General features: G+C 29.9%; 2 protein-coding genes across 8 annotated transcripts; both read right to left on the reverse strand.

Moving 5' to 3' along the window:
- Nucleotides 1-297: 297 nt before the first annotated feature.
- Nucleotides 298-21,592, reverse strand: LOC132939502 (WD repeat domain phosphoinositide-interacting protein 2-like). 6 transcript variants are annotated; one of them, XM_061006698.1, is made up of 12 exons: nt 21,278-21,587; nt 20,922-20,991; nt 2,864-2,946; nt 2,629-2,795; nt 2,361-2,555; nt 2,013-2,284; nt 1,777-1,947; nt 1,603-1,710; nt 1,401-1,516; nt 983-1,051; nt 773-829; nt 298-616 (listed from the first exon to the last, which is right to left on the reverse strand). In XM_061006698.1, exons 2-12 carry the CDS (start codon nt 20,984-20,986, stop codon nt 528-530), a joined length of 1,392 nt encoding a protein of 463 aa, XP_060862681.1. In that variant the 5' UTR covers nt 20,987-20,991; nt 21,278-21,587; the 3' UTR covers nt 298-527. The 6 variants fall into 6 exon arrangements, with proteins under 6 accessions (XP_060862681.1, XP_060862680.1, XP_060862682.1 ...); XM_061006697.1 differs by lacking the exons at nt 20,922-20,991; nt 21,278-21,587 and adding an exon at nt 10,756-11,355; XM_061006699.1 differs by lacking the exons at nt 773-829; nt 20,922-20,991; nt 21,278-21,587 and adding an exon at nt 10,756-11,350.
- Nucleotides 21,593-24,766: 3,174 nt separating this feature from the next.
- Nucleotides 24,767-25,889, reverse strand: LOC132939145 (methylglutaconyl-CoA hydratase, mitochondrial). Of its 2 annotated transcripts, XM_061006172.1 has the most exons (2): nt 25,622-25,889; nt 24,767-25,465 (listed from the first exon to the last, which is right to left on the reverse strand). In XM_061006172.1, the coding sequence occupies exons 1-2, from the start codon at nt 25,749-25,751 to the stop codon at nt 24,864-24,866; spliced, it is 732 nt and encodes a 243-aa protein (XP_060862155.1). In that variant the 5' UTR covers nt 25,752-25,889; the 3' UTR covers nt 24,767-24,863. The 2 variants fall into 2 exon arrangements, with proteins under 2 accessions (XP_060862155.1, XP_060862154.1); XM_061006171.1 differs by having other exon boundaries at nt 24,767-25,889.
- Nucleotides 25,890-25,923: the final 34 nt, after the last annotated feature.

Raw genomic sequence — 25,923 nt, forward strand, 5'->3', positions numbered from 1 at the left:
AATTATTAAAAAACAGAGATTGATGTGGTCTGTAGAATATTTCCCTCTAGCAATTAAAAAAAAAAATATGAAATAATATGGTTGATTCTACAAGGCGTTATTCCCGCAGGGTGTTTTTGAGGACAAAATGGCATCGGCACCGTGTGCCTTAACAATCATAAAATTTTGTAAAATGTATTAAGATTATTTTTAATAACCATAAATATTTTATACCTTTGAATAATTGAATATGAAAATTATGTACCTAGCTATATTAAATATGTTTTTCACTGGTGAAAAATAAAACTACAATCAATCTACAGTCACATCCTGCATTTAATGTATAATTATTGAAAATAATATTGTACAATTTGTTAACATTTAAGCATATTATAATATTGAGTCTTAATACTTAACATTTAAAAATATATTGTTTTAACGTATATTTTATAAAATATGTCACAATTGTTGAAGAAAAGGCAGATCGGAAAAAAAATATATAATATTAAGACAAACGATTTAACAAAAATTTAACAAGCATACAAGTTTCATACAACTGGAGGAAACTCTGAATCGTCGTTCAAGTTAAATCGATCTTCGGATACGTCAGTCAAGCTGTCAACATGATTATCTGCATCTGTAATAAATAATTATAGTTTATCCAACAATCGTATAATATGTAATTGAATTGCTCAACATTGTAATATAATATATAATGAAATATTTTGTCAATGTACGTATTTTGTTGTCTAATGAAAAAATCACAAATGTTATGAGTTGTTATGACAAATACCTGACTGACTGGATGGAGGATGTCCCCTGAGGGCACCAGCATAACTTCCAACTGGATCTTTTTAGGTTTTATCGTAAACACAAATACACACATAGCAGGTTCATTTGAAGGACAGCAATTTAGAGAGAAGGAATCGAGCAGCAGAAAACAAAACCAACAACGGTGTCAGTCAAACCATGTTAAAATTAAGGGCTAAAGCTGCATACTCACTCGCTACAGATAGTGTGTATTCCAAGCAGTCCTCAGTCATATGATTAGTGTCTACTGCAGGCCCAGTATCTGTTGCAAAAAATTTTAGAAACTACCAGTCAACGACTCATAACAAATGTTAAATACTTGTTACAAATGGAATAAGTTGATCATTTATACAACGTTTAGTAGAATATTCTAACTCATACATTTTAATAGATATTATATGAAATTTCACCAAAATAAAAGCAGATATATATAGGACGATATGATATTATTTTTAAGAGCCTCACAATTATGTTCCTCAAATCCGTTTCAATTATATTTTTGTTTGTTTGGTATGTAAAATGATGTGAGTTATGAATTATGATGATCAAATATTATACTAATAGTTTTTAATGATGAAATAATTAAAATTATAGAGAATTATTTCACAAACCTAATTTTTTATTGATGGAAGATTCTGTTTTCATGGTTTTATCCAACTTGGTTGTATTTACCTCCTTCAATTTGATTGGTTTAGGGCTGTCCACTACATCTAATTGGCCATCCAGTCTAATATAGAAGCATAGTTCAATATATATATCAATTTAATAATTCAAATACACAACAATTATACAAAGACAAAGAATTTGACAAACCTATGAGTACGCCAAAGAGTACATTCACCACCCTCTTCCATATCTAAATTATAAACATATAAATATCCATGGGATGAAGCAACCAGTAACCTTAAAACTTTGTCAACCCTAGAAATAATAAATCAAAAGTAATTTCAAAATTATTTGTTTTCAGTAAATAGTAAAATTACTTACATCACTATAGTACAAATATTTTTTAGTCCCTGAAACGGTAGATGGATTGAAGCTACTGCTCGTCCCTGGTTGAACACATCTGTTACTTGAGTCGGTAAATAATTAGCTGATGCAGTAACGGCTTTTGATAAAAATGACATCCAGCTTTGTTGTTCATCGGGCATTTGTGGTCTACACGGAATAAAAACATTTTATAATCATCCATTAAACGCACATTTTTATGAATAATAAATTACATTTCTTTGGTGTCATCCAATTTGAACACATGCACTGTTTCGGTATTACTTGATGAACACAAGTACAAGCCATCAATACTGAACGCCAAGCTACAAATACTGACACAGCGCTTAACACCACGACGGAACTCATATAGTTTGGCACCATCAGAAATGTTGAACACTCTAATAACTGTGCCTCGTTCACTGGCCGTCGCTATTCTATTGCCTTGGTGGCTAATGGCCATTGCCGCCAAAGGACTTTCATGTGCTGAGATCATGGACACAGATTGCTAAAATATTATCCAATTCATTTTAACTCAAAAAGTCAACACAAGTCAAGCTTAATATATTATAAAAAATGATTACCAAATTGATGGCATCAAAAATTTGCACTTCACCAGTTGTACTTGAACCAGGATATGCCAAATAGCACATATCACTATTTGTGGACAGACAACAAAGTCCCGCTGGGTTAGGTGGAGTGTCTCTAATTGTGTGCAAAACCTTCATGTCATGTATATTGTGTATATACAAAGATTCCTCTAGACATACAACTAATCTCTGCCGAAAAAAATAGACAATAATTAATTCCATTACAGATATACTACTTTAAAGAAATAAACATTATACTTACAGCCCTGTTAAGTTTCACACCTAGAATAGTGTTTGAATAGCTGTAGTTACATATTTCATTTCCTTTTTTAAAATGGCACACTCTTAACTTACGTGGCGACGACAAGCTGACCACTGCAACCAGGCTACTGCTGAATAGCCTCTCCACAATACAGATATCTTCAGATTCTGTCACAAGTTCAAATATAATTTTTACACAAGTTATTATTTTCATACTATTATTTAATTAGCTTTACCATTTTCATATATTTGGTCTAAATTATCAACGGAAGACAACGAGTACAAACGATATCCAGTCTTTGTACCAACAGCAAGTGACCTGAAACAAAATAATAATGTGTTAAAAAAAAAACAGTTTAATGATTTTTATTCATATTTTATAATAGATTTTAGGGTTGATATTTCCATACAAATAATTAATTAAATGTATATGTTATTCAGTTAAGAATGTTTATTCCTACGATCAGAGGTGTGAATGAGAAATTTAACTTAAACGACATCATTTTACTTAAACTACTACAAAAAGTCATAAATCACAGTGCCAACTAAACTTTACAGGGTGTTTTAAATTGTAATCGTTGTTGGTACTATGAGCACAGATAAATCTCCGATTGGAATGGTGGCTAGCTGAGGCAAATTATAATTTTACATACTATAGTGAAAATTCTACTATTCTGCAAAGATAACTCAGTCAATAACCTCATCGTCAAACAATCGAATCATAAAAATTGTAGTTGATATTCTTTAATCTTTACTCCTATCAAATATTTCAATTCTCTGAATTATAATAATAAAAAATATTTCATAATTGTATTTAGTTGATTAAATATTTAAGTCTAAAATTTAAAAAAAAATGTGTTAATTGTGTTAAACGGTTTGTTAAAACGAGAGAAGGTTCAGAACATTTCATTCCTTCGGTAGTTTTTTATTGCATTTTTCTGGAAAACTACTTTAAGGTTCTAAAAAATAAATTGCCGAAGTATCATCTGTGTGCGTTAAATATATTATGTAATATGTTATGTATGATTATACAAAATTGTAATACCTACTCCTTATCCGAAAAAATAAATCAATATCTAGATGTTTTTGCCAATATATTTCTTTCCATGTAAAATCATCATTTTTGCGAACCGTAATTTATACTTCAATAATATAATATAAATACTCAGTATTCGATAATCGGTACATATTATGCAGACTTGACATTTTTTAGGCTAATGAATGTAATCAGATACCTTAATAAAACATTATGCAAGAAGAAAAATCAGGCTTTGAGGGAATAGTTTATCATATAGTATTGATATTTTCTTGTCAAAATAAGTGTACCTATATAAAAAAAAATATTAAGAACAATTCTATTTTTGCTATCACAAAGCTTTAACATATAATACAAAGTTTATCAAAAGTTGTCATTTAAGCAAATTAAAAATATTATAAATACATAGGCATTATTTTTTATGGTCAATGAAGTCAGGTCTACAATTTGACATTAAATGTCATACAATTAATAATAATTGATAATACTCGATATTTTTGAAAAAAATTTGTTCAATCTACCGTATTTCTAATTCAATATGAATTATGATATAAGTATTTACTATTCTACCATCTACCTAATGTCCTAACTCCTAATATATATTTAAAAATATAAATTACGTTTAGTCTCCGTTCAGAATCGTTTTCCGTATACAATGATTTATAATTTAATTCAAACTTACCACATCCATTTCATTGACCATATAATATAACCTACACTCATTGGTGAGGCAGCCCCTCGTAAAAATAGGCCTCTCCAAAACTCGCACTATACGTATTGCACACTGAATATATGTACTTTTAATAACCTATTTATTATCTATTTATCTGTTATAAAATATATTAAGGGCGTAAGAGCCAGTGCGTTTTTAATACAAATACATATCTTACAGGAAAAACTCTCACACTCTGTAGAATAGTCAGATTTTGTTATTTTTTGTTTTTATTTAAAATAAAAAAACATTTTACAGGTAGGATTGAAGCCCGATTTTCAAAATTATATTTATAGAAGCTATATAATATGCATTTGAATAATGCAATGAACAATATTTCAAAGGTTTTTTCAAGAAAGTAAAAAGAAAATTCTAGTTTAGTTTCCAACCTGAAACAAGTTCTCATCTTTCAGATAAATCAAAAACTATCATAATCCGACATATATAGTTTTTCCTGTGAAGTAATTTTTTTTGATATAATAGATATCAACCCCCCTAAATATGTATCGGGCGTAGATAAGTGGAAAAGTATTATAACTAAGGTAGGTAGCGACTAAAATATAATTTTAAAATTGTATAGAATTGCGGGAAATTGGAAAAACCGGCACCGACACCCTTAACTAATAATCGAAGATCTAACTTAAACAGGATAAATCACCAAGCACCAGTGGCTATCTAGGCAGGGGATATATGGGTTATACCCCCCGGAGACCAAATTTTATACACATTACAACATGTATATAATAATATGAATATATGTGGATACTGCAGAATGTCTATTAAATTCTTTACATCCATCCCCCCCCCCCATGAAAAAATCCCTAGACCGCTAATGCCAAGCACCTTATATCTTTTAATCTTGCATTCGATTTTCGAAATTTTTAAAATACTTAAAGTGACCGTAGTTTTATATAATATTAAGATTGTTATATAATGATCTAAGGAGTTTTGTACAACGACACAAGCTCCTTTTGTTCAAAGACAATTACAGTATTTTATTGAAAATTGTGAAATGTTGACATACGCGTCCAAATAAAATTCATACGAGTAGGTTCTGAGTAATTCGACTTTATGTACCATGGACAAATAATAGTTCTTATTCCATAATAAAGGGTTATATAAATTATAAAATGTAAAATCGATGACATTTTTAGTTCAGCTTTATTATTGTACTAAATTCTACAATATTTACTAATTAACTTTTTGTTATGTATTTATTTATCAATTAGTGGGGCGTGGGTCATCATAACCGCCGTATCCTTCAAACCTATTATTATCCATAGCACACAAAGTTAAATAACTCTTAAAAGTCTACTAGTTTAAATTTAAATTTATTTACCTATCATAGGTACAGCAGAGCATCATCTTTTAATGAGGTTTCTAAATTCAATATAGTTTGGCAGGCGGCCGTCGGTCTAAGACTCGGCTCTGAATATTATAATATTATTATCTGAGTTTAATGTTTAACGTGTACATTTAGTTATATACAACAATTTATTGTTCATTCAATGTTATATTATATATACCATTTTAATCACAATGCATTTTTCTTATTTGATGAATACATTGGAAAAAAAAATCAATTTGTTTTGAAAGTATTTTGTTAATATTGACACGTGTATATCAAACAAAAAACCTTGCATCGTGATTATGAAACATATGCACCGTCGCACCAAGTGACCTTGATAGATGCACACTGCATACTGCATAGTGCACATTATAGTTACACTTGCAGTATTTGCTATTCTTCTAGTCATATTTTATTATACTAAGATAGTTATCCCTAGTTTACCAGACCTTGGTATTTAAAACGACGTAAAAGGTAAACAAAAAGCACTGCAGTTTTAAAACATTAAAAACGGCATGACTAACACTAATTTGTAATAAATACTTTACCATAAGTTACAACTTAAAGTTACTATAACTCGTATAAAACACATTTTAGGTAATATTGAACAATGAACCATGTGTGAATACCATTATAAAAGTATATAACTATATAATGTTCTTCTATTAAAATATAATAACAAACAAAATCTTTTGTGTTCATTTCTTATGAAAAAAAATTAATAAATGTAAAATATCAAAGTCACGAAGGACAATAATATTATCAAATAGGTAATTCAAAATGCGTGATGAAAATCTATCTAAATTTAAGTTAAATTTATTTCAAGCCTATAGAGATATACGAGTTCTTTATTCTTTAGAACATATTTTTTGAGATGTGATACACGAACCTAATATTCCGCTATACTTATGGAAAATCATTAACGATTAGTCTAATCAATCTAGTTCACTATACCTATAAGATGTAGTAAAAGTAGCAGGCATATCTTATACATGAAAAATAAGACATGCACATTACACATATATCATACTCTTTCATTATATTATATTTGTTTTCAAAGGATTTAGGTTTATTACATGAAGTTTAGTTTTAGTCAACAATTCAAATTCAAAAAAACTCTTTAAAATCATTTATTGCTAATTTGTATTAGACTAAAGAGGCCTTCACTTGGGGAACATTCTTTCATAATGAAAATGTAACTACCTATACATATCCTAATGTGTACCGAACACATTTTTAAAACAAATTATTACGCAATGTTGTTACACTTTTTAAAAAAAAACCTCACAAATATATTTTTAATTATATTGTTATAATTTTTAAATCACTGTTAACTATACAAATAGTGAACCATATATTATTATGGTTAACCAGTATCCGGTTTTCTAATAATAATAATTTCGTACTTTAGTTTAACTAATGGTGTTATTAAAAATGAAGTTTTGTTTTAGAAAATTGAAATTCAATTGTCTTCAAAATTTAAATCTGACATCATATTATGAAAGTATAAAAAATAATATTAACAGATATTTTATATCTGATAATAACAAATTATAAAAACAGATTGAACGTTGAAATTGTCAGCATTAACTACATCGAAAGGAACAAGTCTACCATCCATCCATACATTCATATTCATATTTACATACTGATATATGCACTATGTAAACATACCAGTTGTTATATTTTAAACACGTTTTTTTATATTCATATAATTACGCAATTTTAAATTTTAGTAGTCAAGGAGTATACAATAAACTGTATTAAATGTGAACTGAAATTTCTGTATTCTGAAGTACTTATTATAAACTAAGTGTCTAAGCATATTATTTTAGTTTATTTTTATAGACGCTATAATTATTTTAGTAAAATACATAAAAAAAATTGTACTGTAGTGAATAAATTTAAATTACAATTGATTAGCATTTAGCAATAATTTTTAGTGTACAATTTGTATGAAATAATAAGATTCATTGCAGTAAAGAAAACCGAAAAATGACCTCCGCTAATAATATAATTATTTGGACAATAAAAAATACAATCATCCTGCATAATTTGACGAAATTATATCAGTTAATTTCTAAATCTCAACAAACATCGGCATGTCAGTGGTTGATCCAGGGCTTAATTATGGGGGTAAAGTACAAAAATTGGCTAAACACAGTATACAACATAGGGAAACTATAGAGATGGGGGGGATGCTCCCTTTGCCTCCCTAGGATCCGCCGCTGCTGCATATTTATACAAATAAATCAACAATTAAAAGATAACTAACTATACGATGACATATTATTGTTTACTTATCATTTAACAATAACTATACGCATACGGAATACATTGTTATAAAAAAATTAACTATTAAGTATTGAAATCACGTAAGATTACGTTTTTTTGTTTCTATTTGACACACGTATGCTGCTCAATAAAATCACGTTCTACATATTATTTCAAAAATAATAATAATAATCGCGAATCTCGTAATGACTGGTATACCTATGCACTCTATATATTTATATTTATTTTAAATTTAATTGTTTCAGCACTTCCTATATTATATTATATTTAAACAAAACTATTTTGTTACCTCACAGTATTTAATCGCTTTTACGGTTACAAAATGTATATATAATATAATATGTACATTACTACACTTAAATGATAGTGTATAGTACTGTAGTATCATTTGCTCGTGTTAAAGGTTATTATAATTATTATATTATGATGATTGCTTATAAGTTATAATCATCTACGTCATTAATCATATTCATATAAATATATAAATAAATATATAGGTCCATAATTATATAAAGAATTGGTGTCCCTATAGTATAAAGTCTATAGAAGTTTATTCCCAATATATATAATAATTAATATTAAATAATAATTGTATTATATAAAAATTAATAATGATCAACAGTAATGATTATATAGACATTATTAGTGACAGAAGACAGACTAGATCCTGGGGACAACGAAAAATACCGCTCCGCAAGATATAAAGAGACAAAGAGATAGTGATAACTGATAAACCTCTTTATGTATACTGTATAGACTATAGATATTAGATTATAGAGCCTTTATAAATATTACATGGTTCTAAGTTATAGCTCATACATTTTAAGCCGTAATGGCGTTACATTACCAAAATCCTTAAGGACAGTTGTGTTTAATGGCATAATTTCGTTTAATTATAACATCTCAGTCTCTTCAGATCATGTCAGAAAAACGATTAATAAAACACTCTTAATGAAATATTTTGCTCTCCGAATTGCATCAACAGAATGAGATATAAAAACATTAAATTTAAAATAACTAACTGTATTAATAAGTTACCTAACTGTATACAGAGTGATTCTCCAAGCATACTCAATTACTCTCATTTTTCCTTTAATAATGAATTTGTTCAAATTCTATTTTTTGGATTTTTAAGTATACTCGAGGTGAGTCACGGATCATATTTTTAGACTTTTTATACAATTAAATATAGTTTTATGCCATATAGGTACTTCTTTTTTCAGTAAATTGATATTTTTTGAAAATTTGATTTATCTAAATCGAAATTGGTATGAGTAATTATGAGTTATCAAATATCCCAAAAATACAGAATTTAAAAAATGCATTATTAAAAGAAAAAATTGGTGATCATGCTCGTGACTCATCTTGCGTATAATTTGAAATTTCTTGCCACGTTGAAAATACCAATATCCCTCGAATGTTTTAAATAATATTCCTGTACCTATAGGATTATTAATTTATTTTAAATCTCTAAGGTCAACTGGTCAATTACATAACTATATATAAAAAGTCCTCCACACTCGTTGTGAGAACCACTGAATAAAAATTTACAATTTAATGTGCAGGTGTGTATTATGGCCGTGTAGGAATCGAGGAGAAGTATATAACCCCACGCACAGAACACAGTAGATATATTTAGGGAAAGTATCACTATCATAATTGTTTTATACGTCATATTATCTACACAGTAACAATATAGACAAGAGAATAACGACGCAAAAAAACTATTGAGATCGGATATACGGCTACAATTGAACGATGATGGCGATGAGTGATATAATTTAATAAATTGCATATCTACGACTATGTATAGGTAGTTAAATATTCATAACAATATAAAATAATTGTATTGATATTAAGTATGATTTTAATTTATAAAAAAATGACTTAAAATTCTATAAACAAGACTAATTGGTTCTACGCGCTAGTCGACCGCTGCGTATATAGGTATATATTATTGTGTATTTTTTATAGATATAATATTTATTGGTTGAGCGTTTGTAAAATTGCATAATTAGATAGATGGCAAGGTAAGAAATGACTCATTGTCAGAAAAAAATTGCTCAAATCATAATAACAATCATCAAACCTTGGGTTTATGAACCGTAACTTTGGGCGGCTTGGAAGTAAAACAAGCTACTATATAGTATTAGTACAGGCTGGGCGCTGGCCATACAGTTTCTTATGATATAGATTATAATTTATAATAAATACGTAATATCATTGATTATAAATACAAATATTTAGTATTTAGTACCAATATATAAATTATATACGAAAAAAATTATATCGATACGTATGACTAATGGTATATTATTAATAATATTATATGGAACGTATCAATATCGGAACGCGTGCGGAGGATAATGTAGTAGGTCGTAAGTATGACAATTATAATTATCAGATCCTGGATCGCGTCAAGCTATTAAAGGCAAACACTATTGAAATTTAGGGAATTACTACGTTTTGTAACATTACAATATAAATACCGTTATCGGAAAACACACTATGACGACGGATGTTGTGATAGTCTGCAGTGTATATTATAATAATAGATAATTTAGGACAGCATATAGATATTATTTTATCAAATATTATATTGTTGTGTAATATTGCTAATATCCTTCGCACGCACTCAATTATTTTTTTAATTCGTGTATTATATTATATACCTACAGTAATTAAAAAAAGCATAGGATCAAGTTGGTATATTTTTGTATCATGTTCAAAATCGTACCTGCTCAACACTTTTTTACCAGCGGTACCAAAACTGAAATATTTGAGTTCCGGAGTACCGTTCGACATTAAATATAATACCGGTATATATAGGTGGTATATGCGAGTGCGACACGCCGAATCACGATATCGCGACGAATTTTTTTTTAGCACATCTTCACTTTGAACTGCCGTTATCGTAATACGAAAAAATTTGCACAGCCACGTATGATTAGGTGTTAAAATTATTTATAATACGCGTTAAAAAAAAAAAAAAAAGAAAACCTATATAACGAAACTATAATTATTTCGTATGATATTATTATGTTTTAAATTTAAGTAATAATAATAACAATAATAATCATAATATAGAATCACAACGACACGACGGCAATATTGTAAATATCATATCACTACCACAACAGTGCAGTTGTTGTAGGTACCTACGGCGGCGGCCGACTATATACATATAGCGATCTTCGCGTCGAACTGCACATGATATCGTTTAGCACAGTTTTGAGCACTTATTGACCATGGCAGCGGTGCGTCGACTGTTACACGCGCGCTGCACACACCCACAAACACACGCGCGCGCACACGCATACGTGCGCACAACCGGCACAGTCGCTCGCGCGTATAACAACAACAACAACAATAACAACCAACGCGCTCGTCTGTATTATATCGTTGTTGTTGTAACGCCAGCTACCGCCTTACCGGAGTTACACACGTCATAAACCCATATAAGATGGGTCCCAAATACATAATATAATATTATACATTTCGCTTAGCACATTGTGAATTATTTTTAATATTATAATTTGGTGGTGAAAAATTATTGTTGTACGTCCAGTGAGCGCACGTCGGATCACCGCCGCAGCACGTTAGTACGTTACCACCAGGTCGTGTGCTCGGAGACCGGAGAGCGTCGTTGCCGTGGTTTCGCCAGCGCAGCGCGCCGATTTTCCCTTTGCGGACCGAAGTTTGCGCGCGGAACTGTGCCACGTAGAAATAGCGGAAAAGAGAACTCCGTACGCGCGACGATAGCGTGCCGCTTACCGCCGAAACGGCCGTCACTGTAACACGATAATAATATTGCAAAGAAAATGCACGCGTTGGCCGATTTTCGGTCCGGAAAGAAACAAAAATCACGTCCTAAGCGCGCGACACGAATTCCGGAGGGATAGTGACTATTCCTGGAATGCCAAAGATATCGCTGGTCGGATCCCGTGAAGAGCGCTGTTGTGGTTGTCGTCGTCGTTGTTTTTGTTGTTGCGGCTGTCATATTATTATTATTATTATTATTATAGTCTTGGAGAATCACTTTCGCCCGCCGCTGCATTGGCGCGAAACTTAACTTGACCTCCAACCGTGACCTGGTTAAAGACGTAAACGAACGTGTAATTTATTTCGAACGCATTGCCGCTGCTTAGCGGGACCGGACCGCCTTGACGTTTAAAAATGGGCGAACAGCTGTAGCCGTCCCCGTCCGTCGCATTACATATTAGTTGTTACTTAATACTCATATAGTAAATTATTATTATCACGTCATATTGTCATAATAATACAATTATCGGGCTAAACGCACACGCTCCTAACTAACGACGCATAGTTTCGTGTTGTCCGTTTGTTTTATAATGCATACCTACCTACTTTGCACGCACACTCGTGTCTGTTTATATTATAACATAAATTATTACACACTAATTTTCACGGTCAATTTTTTTTAAATATAGATTGATATAGATCATCAAAGATCAAACTATAATACCTACATTACTAAATAATACTGAAAAATACGCAAATATAATATTATTACATAGGAATATAATTATTTTAATTGGATTAATAATTAATATGGCCAGTTAAAATTGATTAGACTCGTCGATATTGCAGTATAATATAATATAGGTAGTTATTAATATTTAATATTGAATCGGTTACACAATTAATACTCTCTGGAGTACCCTATTATCAAATAATATAATATGCAATCAGTCATTAATGTTTACCTCTGCTGACTGTTACGCGTATGGCGAGCGTATCTATAACAACAGAATACAGTTGAACTATATTAATTAATTTACTAATCCGCTTAAAAAGTTGTTCAAATAAATTTGTCACTGTAAACAAACATTAATTGGTTAGGGCGTTTCAATAAGTTATATTAAACCATGATACAAACAAGACTTAATTTATTTCAATTATTATACATTTTATAATAATTTATTATAATTTTATTGTTTTCGTATGACCCACTTTATACCCTACATTTCTTAAAACTGTAATTTTTTAATTTCCATGGATTCTGCCTCCTATTATCCTCAACCTAATGTTCAATGCACGATATTATGTTAAATCGATACAGGTACTCACAGATTATGAGTATTATAGTACTATAGCTATATTACTAATTAGTAACAACAAAGAAAAGTACCCAGAATAAAGTTCATTAAAAAAATAAAAACAAGACAGTAATTAAATATGATTATTATATTCTCTAAACATTTTTACTGTAATATAATGTATTAAACTGATATTGTTTTACATTAAAGGTAAAATATATACTTATAAATTTGCTATACGAGTGGGCACTAAATTTGGTTATCTGTTACCTAGCAAGTAGTGGGTTTTACAGATTAAAAATATTTGTTAAAACACTATAATTTTAAAAATGTGGAAACTAGTAAATAATAAATATATAATAACTGATAAGTAATAATAATAAATACAAATAATATTGTCACACCCTCCTAGGTAGAAATAGCAAAGGACAAACAAAATTTAGTTTCCCTCAGAGCGCTCAAAACCTTGGCCGCCAACTATAATTATATAATAATATATAATCATCAACATTAATAAATAAATATTCACTATGATACATATTATCCACAAGATATGAATTTCTGACACCATTAATTTTGTTGTAATTATCATAATATGTGCTAATAGTATATTATACTCATATAGTTGTCATATCACTATAAAATATAAGTTGAGTAATTGTATGAATATTTTGAACGTATAATTTTTATTTAACTGTTATGTTTACAAAAAAAATATAAGTTGATTCAGATAAAAAAAAAACACATTTGAAAAAGATAGATGTTCAATTGTGTTTCAAATATCAAGGTATGTAAAGAAAAATGTATATATAGAAAGTTTATTATTTTAAAAAGTTCATTTTTATATTATTATTAAAAATAGTTTTATACAAAGATGAAACACCCCATACATACAACACAAATAATATTATGTTAATAATAACTAACATTAATTTAATTCATTTTGTACTGTAGTCCATTGATTTCAAAAATTATCATCTAAATTACACGAGTATTTATATAGGTTTACAGATGAGTATTACACAGGTGTTACTATCTTTCTAGAATTTGATGATTGTAAAAATAAATATATTATAGGATGAAAGTACAGAAAGAGTTCTCTAAGCAAAGAGAAAACATTTTTAAACTAAATACTACATTTTTTATTAAATATATGAAATACAGTCTGTCTTTTTTTTTTTATCAAATAATAAAATATATTTTAAACACTGATATACTAATACAAATTATAGGTGTCTACTAAAATGTATGTATAATTACGATTATTAATTTATAATGTACGAGTTTAAATAAAGCATACTAGTATATAAAAGCCCAAAATTAACTAATTAAAGCAAAATCAGAATCTAAAATTGTAATATTCAATTAAAAAAATCTTAGTTTTAAATAGGGTTTTTATAAGTGGTTATTTAATTCATAAAGAAAATATTAAAAAAAAGACATAATTTAAAACAAATAAAAATATATCTCAAGTGAATGTTTGTGTAAAATAAGTAAATCATCAAATATGATTAAGTTGTCAGCATTGCATTTTCATTCAATGGATCCTTCATCGTGGTCTTGTGAATTCCTATTACCATTATCATTGCTATCAAGTTGCCATTTATTGGTTTCAGTAGTTGGTTCTGGTGGAGTTTTGGGCTTGTTATTAGCAATGTGTTGTGGGTCTTCACCACTACCACCAGAATAACGTTTTCTATATTCTTTCGAAGAATTTTTAGATCCACTACGGCTCTTACTACGGCTACGACTACGACGATTTGGTGAACCAGAGTAACTGCGCCTCTCATAGTGTCTATTTCTATCATATTGTCTAGGTCTGTAATGGAAGAATCGTTGCCTTCCACCACCTCGTTGTCCCCTATTATTCCAGTTATTGTTATAGTTATTATAATTTTGTCTGTGCACATATCCTCCACGATGTTGGAAACCACGATTCTGAAAACCACGATTATGATGATTTTGATTTTGAAAACGTGGTTTATAGTATGTGCCACGATTACGATTATTGTAGTATGGCATGCGGTTGCGATGATGCATGGAACGAGAGCGTGAACGAGAACGAGAGTATGAACGAGAAGATGAACGAGAACGATTTGAACGGGAAGATGAATAACGTCGATGTCTAGGATATGATCCTGAACGACTCCTGGTTTTCGACTTTGATGCCTCTTTGGGTTTCTTTTTAAACGGAGACTGACTTGAACGACCTCCGGAACTTCTACTTCTTGAATAATTTATGCGCCTCTTAGATACTGACCGGGTACGTGATCTTTGCTTGTTATTAGGACTCAAATAAGTTTGCTTTTGTTGAAACTCCATATTATTCATATTATTTTCAGAAACTGGATGAGTTGACGGCGGTGGAATGAAATATCCTTTGCTGTTTTCATACATAGTAGGAAATGTATGCTCTGCATTATTAGTTTCATTATTATTGGATGATTGAGTTCTCATTAACTCATGATTTGTAGGCAGCAAACGATTGTTGTCCCAATTGTATGGTACACTATCAGTTGCCTCCTTCTTCTTGACCTTAACATAAGTCGTAGTTGTAGTAGGCAGTTGCATTTTAAACTTAGGTGTTGGAATTAATGACGGATCTTCATCATACTTGTAAGTATTAGGCATTTCTACAACTTCAGTTGCTTTAAACATGTCTGATTGTTCATTATCCTTATCAATAACATTTTGATCATTGGGTTTATCTTGTTTCACATACTTTTTAAAGAATATGTTTTCTTTTAAACTTGATAAATTTGATTTAACACTCTCCGGATCAGGGAGACTGGATTTTTGTACAACTTGCTGTTCGTTATCGAAGGATTGTTCAGCGAACTTGTGTTTTTTTGATTTATTTTTTTTATGATGATGTTCCTGATGATCTTTAGCACTTTTCAGTTTATTTTTAGAATCTTTTTTCTTGTGTTTATGAGACTTCTTTTTATCTTTGGATTTTTTCATTTTCTTTTCTGTTTTTTTTTCTTCATTCTTTAAGGCACAAGCTTCTTCTAACAGTTTTTGTATATTAAGTCCAATTTGCTTACTTTTCTTAAATTTGTTAGATTGACTTAGGAGTATTAACTTTTCTATTCTTTCTTCAATATCACTTTCTTTTTCAGAATTCAGTTGAGGTTGAGAATTTTCTGATGCAATAAATGAAGGATTACAGGGTAATCCACCTCCATTAGTACTACTTCCATCCATCATAGCTAAGCGTTTACTAAATGGTGATAAAGATCTTTCTTTTTCTACTTTTTGTGAATCATTGCCAGATGATCCATCACTTGAAGTATCAGAAGAGGATGTGTGATCAGAGTCACTATCTGAGTCACTAATACTTTCATCATCTGAAGAACTTCCTGAACTTGAACTATCAGTTGAACTGCTGTTACTATTATTAGAACTGCTACTACTACTTGCAGATTTTTCTAAATCAGTATCATTTTTTTTTTTTGGTAAACTGTCAAGTGTATTCATTGGTATTGCTCTTCCAACTAAGAGAGTTGACTTAAGATATTCAATAGATGCTTTGGCTTCATCATGATCAGGTATTACATGTAAGCATTCTTCATAATACTGTAAAGCTTCTTCTAATTTATTTTGTGACTCTAAGGTCCTAGCGTATCCCATTAGAGTTTCACCAAGATACTTACGACCATTTAAATGTTTCGGATTAACTTTCAAGGCAGATTTTAAATCTTCAATTGCTTTTTGAAAACGACTTAGATTAGCATATAAAGCACCTCTAGCTACATAAGCTTCTACATTTAAAGAATCTATGGTTAATGCCTTATTTAAGCATAAAAATGCTTCAGAGTGTTGTCCGGCTTTAAAAAATTTAATTCCATCCGAGACGCTTTGAATAGCCCATTGAGCAGACTGAACTTTACGAAGTTCTAATGCAATTTCTTTTTCTGGAAAGCTCCCTGACAAAGACGGTATAATTGAATATCTATCATCAGACAAACCTGTTATCAACTCCAAGTTACAAGTATTTGACGGATTTTTAAATCCTGTAGAGTTTTGTAACATTGAGTTATACGATTCATCATTTTTACCAGCATGAAATAATTTAAATGTTTGAGGACAATTCTCCATGTTGAATAAGCCGAGTAAATCTTTATACTTCTTGTGGCATTTAACTCCTTTTATTCCACAAACTAATTTACAAGCTTCAGGGACTACCTCCAATACTTCACAACACAAATTGTCCCCAATACTAAGACCAGGAATAGACGCTTGACAAAAACCACGAACATTAATATCAGAAACACACCTTACAGGTTCAGTATAAGTGCATAATACCTTTAAAATTAATCCAGAGACAGTTTTTGAGGATATTGAAGTAATTATGATTTCACCTTCAGATAGTTCATTTAAGAAATGTTTTAACTTAGATTCTTTGTTAATATAACCGAACACTTCATATGGTGGCATTACAGTAAATGAGTTGATCTCGAAGTCTTCGCATTGTTTTTGCTTATTGTTGGCCAACAAATCAACACTAAAAAATGCTTTTGAATTATTTGCAATAAATTTATGGAGTTTCAATTGTTTTTCACTATCCAAATCATTTGTGATACTATGTCCATTTGCATAGGCTGGGAAACTTATGGTAGAAAGTCCTGTAAAATCTCCAACCTCGCCTAAATCACTTCCTAGTGCTTCTTGTAAATTAGGCCCATGAAATTGAATGGCAGTATACAGTAAATCTTGGTCCAGTTCGACTTCCATTTTTATCTGAAAATAAAACACAAATTAGGTTGTTTCAAAAAAAAAAAAACCAAAAATAAACTAATGGTGTATATATATTATACAAATATTTTTATAAAAATAAAGTTAAATACAGAGTTAAGTAGAATATTATTTTTTATTTAACAAAGCAAGGCTATATTATTTATTGATGCGTGATACATATTTTAATATTACGTAACTAATAGGCCAGAAGTTGATCAACAAGATATAAAACAAAATTATTAAATTATAATTGGTGCCTACATTCAATTGGGAGAAATAATATATGAAAATATTAAAAGCTGCTGAACTTAATAGTATTATGACACAAAACCATGGTAACAGCTTTCTTAAATTGTGTATGAAATCATGTATTTAACAAATTTCAAAATGTTTCCAATATCAAATAAAATGAACTATATATTATTATGGTATTTTTCACTTCAGTTTTAATCAAGAGTTTGAAAATAGTTGTATTATTGTTGTTGATCAGCTTTGCCTCACAGATATTAAATACTAAAAATGTAATAAAAATTCCAACATTTTTATTTATTTATTTAATATTGGTTAGATGTAAGATAAAATTCTATAAAAAATAAAAATAGGTACTTAAACTGTTGTTTACCTGGAATATTCTCAGTAATAACGATGAAGTGAATAATAATTTTTTACGTAGATTTGATTACAACCGAAAACTTGGCACTAATAAAATACTTATCCAAAATCATATTTTTGAAAAAAACATGAAACCACAAAACCATGTTCATAAAAATTCTAAAAAATATAATTTCGAAAAATAACTTATCACAATTTTAATATCTCTAGATTAAACTCAAGTGAAAAATGTTAAATTTATTTCACTGATTTCCATTAAAAGTTGATAATATATTGAAATTATTGTGCACCTATTAATAATATTACCTTATTTTTTATGTTTATAATATTTTTGATTGAAATTTCTATCAGCATAAACTTCGTATTAATTTATATCTTTCTGTTTTAATAAAAAAAATGAAGTATTTAAATTAAAAAAAACAAACAGCCTTATAAATGCAATACAAATTTGTGTGGCCTGTACACCCTAGTCAATAATAATAAATACAACAGTTTTAATATTTGTTACCATGGTTACGTGGCATCATTTTGAGTAAAAGTACTTTAGAAGCAAATTAACTTGTATACACATACCCAAAATAACAATAAATTACATAATATATTGTTTTAATATTTAGGTAATTAAATTTACAATAATTGGATTCAATAATACAACTTAACTCAATTTAAACCTCAAGGAAATATAAAAATGTGCCCTTTTATATATACATAAATAAATCTCATTTTAAAAATATATAATTTATAATTGTGATAGTTAACTGATTTTTGAAAGAAATTTATTAATACTCTCAATACGGGTATTAGGTAAATAGCTAAGAAAATATTCAATTACTCAATAAATAATAAATAAAGGTGTGATTGCATTGACTATCATAGTTTTTCAATAAAATTTAAAAATGAATATATTGAATTTATTAAACTCAGACTTACAATATTTTATATCTAGTAAAAAACTTAAGTTGAATATATATATTAATGAATAAATAAATTGAACCCGAGTTTTAATGAAAAAATATAGGTAAACCAAATTTATAAACCCAAAAGTAATGTATTTAAAAAATATATTCTAACTAGTCAGTAAATAATTAAATTTTACTTTTACAAGACAATTGTTTTTGTTGGTAAAACCGAAAATTCAAAATATGGCATAATTATAAAAGTTGTGTATGGTATTATACTTGAAAATGTATATTATTCAGTATATAAAATATTTTGCTTTTCCTATATGGCTACATACATATTGTATTAATGTTGTGAATATGTTAAATTAACTGACATTCTAATTCAAAGACTAATGAATATATTAGCAGCTAATGTAAATTTTAAATGTATTATTCAATACCTAGATTAGATAAAATAAATACATAGCCAACATTTAATCACTTCGCTTACAACCATAACTTTTAAAATAATCAACAAAAAATGAAGAGCATTTATACTATAATATAATATCTATAATATTGGAAGTAATATTTTAATTTAGGTATCCATGGTAACACTATTACTTTATGCTGGAATGAAACAATTTATGTATAGTATATATTATATTAACCACATACGTACCATGAAGTTATATTTACAGTAGTTTTATGTAAAATTTGATTTAAATTTATAATTTAACTACTAATTTAAAATGAATCATAAAAGAGTGTGAACTACCATCTAAACTAAATGTAAAAATATTAATTGAGCGTTAACACTTGTATAGTGCATTGGACGGGTTATATAAAAAAAAAAAAAATTAAGTAGTAAGTACATATAAATTACTCTGCAGAAAAAAAATTCAAATTGTTATTTATAGTAAACTAAATAAAATATATTAGTAGTAGGCAGTAGCAAATTATTCGTGTCGTGTTGGACTTTGTAAATGATTTTATATTTTGTGGTATTAAGTTTTATGAAAAAAATAAATACTATTAAAATTGTAACACTAATGTTATAATTGAAATTTATTATTTAAATATACCTATTTTTCACTAACAAGTACCTATCGAATACAAATTGATTTAACACTATATTTACTGATCACAAACAAAATATGTATAATATTTAAATACACAATAACCTACTAAGTAGCATAACAATAGGAGCAGCGGCTTTAAATAATATGTCAGTATAATTAAATAAAACTTAAGCCAAATAAATTATGGATACAAAGTGGAAAACGCATGAGTGAACTACACATTCCTAATACCTATAATATATAACATGTATAATGTAGAGTATGACGCACAACGGTGTTCGAAAAAACGCATTTACAATGTATATAATTTGTATCTTTGAATTACTTACATAATACATTGTACCAGACAAAAAATATATAATGCATCGTTAGCCGTTACAGTAACTTGTATAAGTTATCATAATAATATAGGATACAATAACGTCAGCTGTTGGGTCGCAACGACAATAGTCAGCACATAGTGGCGGGTCGGGTATTAAGCAGTAGCGCAAAGTCGCGCGGTTATACTCTGTAGAAACATTTACTTACGTGCTGTCTTGGTTAAAGTTGATAAAGTATAAGCGTTCGTTCAGATCAGAATTTGAGAGGTTCATTTAGCCTGAAACATACCGAAAAGTTTGTGATGTGTTCATGCGACAAGGGCAAGGGGTGGGTGGATGGGTGGGTGGGCTCCAATGGGGAGGGGTGACGAAGGGGGGTTGACATTAAGAGTGTAAACATGGGTTGTTATTTATTTTTTTTTGTCCGATCCACCGCTGGTACGGGAAGAATAGGAATGGGGACCGTCCGTGAATTAGTGCGCATGACCTTGAGCGGTTATTGATAAATTCTGTCGTCCAGAAAACAACGAGCGCGCGACTTATCGTTTTCCCTTTATTACTCACCAGTGATTCATGAATCTGTTGCCAAGAGTTGTATGCGAGTTGAAACCGCACGCGCACTGTGTGTCTATGTGCAGACGACCCGTCTCGTCGCGCCAGCAAACGCACGGCGATGATGGTAAAAAAAAATAACAGTTCAAAAAACGCGCTTATGGCCAAACAACACTTTCGATCAGAGACCACGCAAAACGTGACCGAGTGCTAGTAGAACAATAGAGAACAGCCAGGAATCAGAATTCAGAACAGACTCGTCATTCGACAGTCAATACGCCGCAGACGGTCCAACAACAAGAACGACGAATAAAAACAGTATAATATAATAGTCGGCGCACAAAATGGTCATACACATGGGTACAGTGCAGACAACAACAGGCGCGTTGTTGTAGGCGGTGTGACCGCGACAGGTTTTTCAAAAAACTCAATTTCGCGTCGTTTCATTAGCTGCTGATCACAGAGACAGAAATACAGAATGCGCCTTCACGACCATAATATTATTTTTTAATAATAAATATTTAAATATAAAATGTAATACTTCATGTTCATTACTTCATGTCCCATGGTCTAAGCTTGCAGCTGCAGCAATATTTAGCTGCGATTATAAATTAGTCAGCGTAATGATTTTATGTTTTACTTATGTCCAACTTGTGATTGGTTTTAAGTGTTGTATTTTTTAATGAACAGTGTTTTATTAAATCGAATATCGGAATATATATAATATGTTCATGTTGGTAATGCACCAGATAAGTGCTGAGGCTCGACCTGTTTGATAGCAAAAAACGTTATTGGGAGAACAACTGAAATTAGAATAAAAAAAAGTTGGGAAAAATGGTAGTGGTCTATACTCAATGCTATTAGCTCTGCGGCATATGCATATCAACGACATGACGATGCATATTTTATTACTTTTAAGTTTTAACCTATTCATTACTTAACTGATACGAAAGTTATAGTAATTAGACACTTAATCCTCATTCCACAATTATTACATTGGGCATTTGGGTTGTAGCGAATAGTCCAAGCCTAAGCCCAAATACAGGGGGGCCATGACCCCAGGCCCACGATGGATATCAAACAATAGTGGGCCCCTGGCGGGTGGTATAGGATAATATATTATGGATAGCCTATATATTATTGCCCGGGCCCAAAATTAGATTAATCCTGACTTGTCAATCATGCCCCATGGCCCCCATGCAGTTGTCTCGATAGAGGGGGGGCAGACTGGGCATTTTCACAGGGCCCCGCAAAACCTCCCGCCGTTACAACAAGCCCCGTGGATAGTCCGATTACCCTTGACTACTTGAGGTATAGGTCACTAGGTCAGTACGCTCAGTCGCGAGTTATGGTCATTAGCCACTATAGTCTACGGACTACAAGTCACCAGCAATTATTGGCATACAAGCGATTTCACTCGCCAGTGTGAAAATTGACCGCAGTCTTTAGTGACAGAAATAAAATGACGGTCCCTTTGGTCTGGAACAATCAGCGTAGTATTGTACGGCGTATAACATGGCTAAATATGTATACATATATATAGCCATGGTATATTGGTATATAATGTCTCATAGTACTATAGTTTTGGGTTCCTTGTCCTCAGCTCGTAGACCTTTGCGATTAATTTATAATATACCTATACCCATTCTTCCTCATGCATATTTATATAATATTATCATTTATCATATAATAATATGTCAAGTGTAGTTACTAGTGTGTAACCACAGAATAGATATATAGCAACAAAACAATCTTCACAAACGTCGATACGTAATATGTAACAATATGATGCTGTAAAAGTAGTATGACAATGGGCACTATTAGAATTTAGAGACTAGTCATATAAGTCCACGCCGTAGAGTATGGTCCAAACACTCAACACTCTAAAGCACGGATTCAGACTATTACTTTAAGTACCTATTTGAGTAAAATAAGTATCAACGATCTACTATATAGGTATATGGTTCCATAGTACAATACGACGTGTGTACTACCATGACAAAAAATATTATGTTAAATGTTAATATTACAATTAATGTACAACTATTATATTTTGTCATTGTGTATACTGTATGTCTGCATATCATATGTATCATGTTTGTATGCATATTAACTGAGGTCTAAGTACTAAGTCCATCGTCTATGAGTTATGAGTACTTGTGACTGTATTCAGTATTCACTATTCACTGACTTATCTACTCATCATGATAATTCATAGTAAAGTTCGTGACCGTGTCAAGTGTCAACAATAAATGCTGCGTAGAAAAGAGATAAATCATAAATGTCTATATTGTTTGCTCTTTTCGTTAATACAAAATTCAGTGTAGGTTGGTACAAGAATCCATGTTATCGCAATATCGTGTTTCAGGAGAACTGACCCTATACCTTTTTACAATGGACAACAATTAACAATATTAATGTTATGATAAATACACAACTGATAATTTAAAATTAAATGAATATTAAAAAATTAAAAAATTAGAAATGGAAATTACATTTTTGAAATGTTTAGTTCTGACTTTCTGATACGTCTGCACTATCTATATTCCATGGTCTGCAAGCAGTCATAAAGCAATAGTGTACTATTTTATTTTCCTAATTTAAATATTACCCGAATTTATACAGTATACACTATAATGTTGTATTTAATAATTCGCAACACAACTGAACAATTCCTGATTGATGTTTAAAGTCCAAAATTACTTTCACTTCTCTGTTCATTGTATCAATTATTATTGTTCTTCTTACCTTTAAAATTTAAATGGTTGATTATGGATTTATAATCCAAATCTAACAGGTAATTTCAATTAATTTCTAAGATAACTACCTAATTTTATAAAAATAATTTGAACTCATAAAAAGTTGTTTGTTTTTAGATATATCAAGAAATCATAGTTTATAATTAATAAGTATACCGTGTGTCTGCTAAAACTGGGTACACTCCATAACTCAGTTACCTACATTACTCGGTACCCTATACATTTTTTAAAATTCTGTCTGCTGGAGATTGATGATCCAATAGTTTAGTTTCATGTCCCGCAAACAGAATTCAAAAATAAAATATGTATAGGGTACTCGGAAATATGTGTAATTAAATTGTACAATGTTATTGTGGACACACGGTAGGTATACAAATATATCTGTGGATTTCATTTGTTATTAATTATTATATTGAATATACCACCTATTATATTTTAATTACTTTTTTTTTCAAATCACATAATTTATCAATCTTTTACAGTACTTACCTATTACCTAAGCTAAATAAATTTAAATTATTATTTGTACCTACTCACTTATTTTTTCAGTACATTCAATTCTTGTAATTTAAAACAATACAAAATATAAAAAAGTATGTTTTTATACATACAATTATAGTGGTGAACGTTCCTCAGAATGTAAGTTTTGATTAATTCAATTTTTTTGTTTCTAATTTTTGTTATTAACATAGTTTCTATGTATGAGTAACTGTCTCAAGTCTCAATAATAAAACAATAAAAATGAATCATAAAAATATATTACAACAATTCCAGTTTTCAACATACAAATATTATAGATATCATATTCATAATGGATTAAACTTGATAATTTGAACAGCTTATGATCCTGTATATATTGGTTTTCGCTTTTCCACAAATGCCAAGAGTCCTTCTATTCTATCTTTTGTTGGAATTGTCTGACTATAACAAAATTCTTCAATGGCACAACCATTGTTTATGTCTACTTGTAGTCCATGACTGATCGCTTTTTTAGCCATTTTTACTGCAAATGGCCCATTAGGTGTAATTTCTCTAGCGATTTGTAAAGCACACATATAAGCACTTGTACCCTCTTCATTTTGTTCATTTACTCTGTTTACAGCTCCATATTGTAAAGCCTGCTGCGCATTAAAAAGTCTAGCAGTATAAACCAATTCTTTGGCTAGTGAGCCACCAACTACACGTGCTAAACGTTGAGTGCCACCAGCACCGGGTATTATGCCAAGTCTAGTTTCTACTAATCCGAAAATGGAATTGGAAGCACTTACTATAAAATCACAACTTAAAGCCAATTCAAAACCTCCTCCTAATGCAGCACCATCAACAGCTGCAATAACAGGAACAGGTACATTTTCTATAACATTTGCTAAATTACGTATTTCTGATACACGTCTTCCGACATCAGAAGGTGGTAATTTTAAACGTTCTTTTAAATCGGCTCCTGCACAAAATATTCCCTTTACTAGACTTCGAAAAATAACTGCTTTTGTATCATTATCATTGTACAATTGTTTAAAAGTATTTAGTAACTGATCAAGCATATGCTTATTAATTGCATTTTTTGACCACGGTCTATTGAGACCTATGACTACAATACCTTTATCATCATTTGTTAATCTTTCAACATTGACTAATTCTTGAGTATGTTCTTGAGTTGGTTTTGTAGATAAATGTTTAAATATACAACTTTTATTATTCAATTTTGACAACCTATTTATAATAAACATTGTAAAATATTAAAATGGTTGTATTATATTATTATTTAATACTTATATAAAACACATCAACATATTTTGTAATCTGTAGTGATTTAATTAGTTATTTTACACAGTATACTTATTATTCTGTTGTTCATTAAATAATGGTATTCGTTTCTGTGATAAGATAAAATATATTTAT

The sequence above is a fragment of the Metopolophium dirhodum genome, chromosome 2 (assembly GCF_019925205.1).
Source record: "Metopolophium dirhodum isolate CAU chromosome 2, ASM1992520v1, whole genome shotgun sequence".
Taxonomy (NCBI): domain Eukaryota; kingdom Metazoa; phylum Arthropoda; class Insecta; order Hemiptera; family Aphididae; genus Metopolophium; species Metopolophium dirhodum.

What these genes read in the sequence shown, in the direction of transcription:
- LOC132939502 (XM_061006695.1), bottom strand. Translation starts at nt 17,815, where the DNA reads ATGGAAGTCGAACTGGACCAAGATTTACTGTATACTGCCATTCAATTT.
- LOC132939145 (XM_061006171.1), bottom strand. Translation starts at nt 25,751, where the DNA reads ATGTTTATTATAAATAGGTTGTCAAAATTGAATAATAAAAGTTGTATA.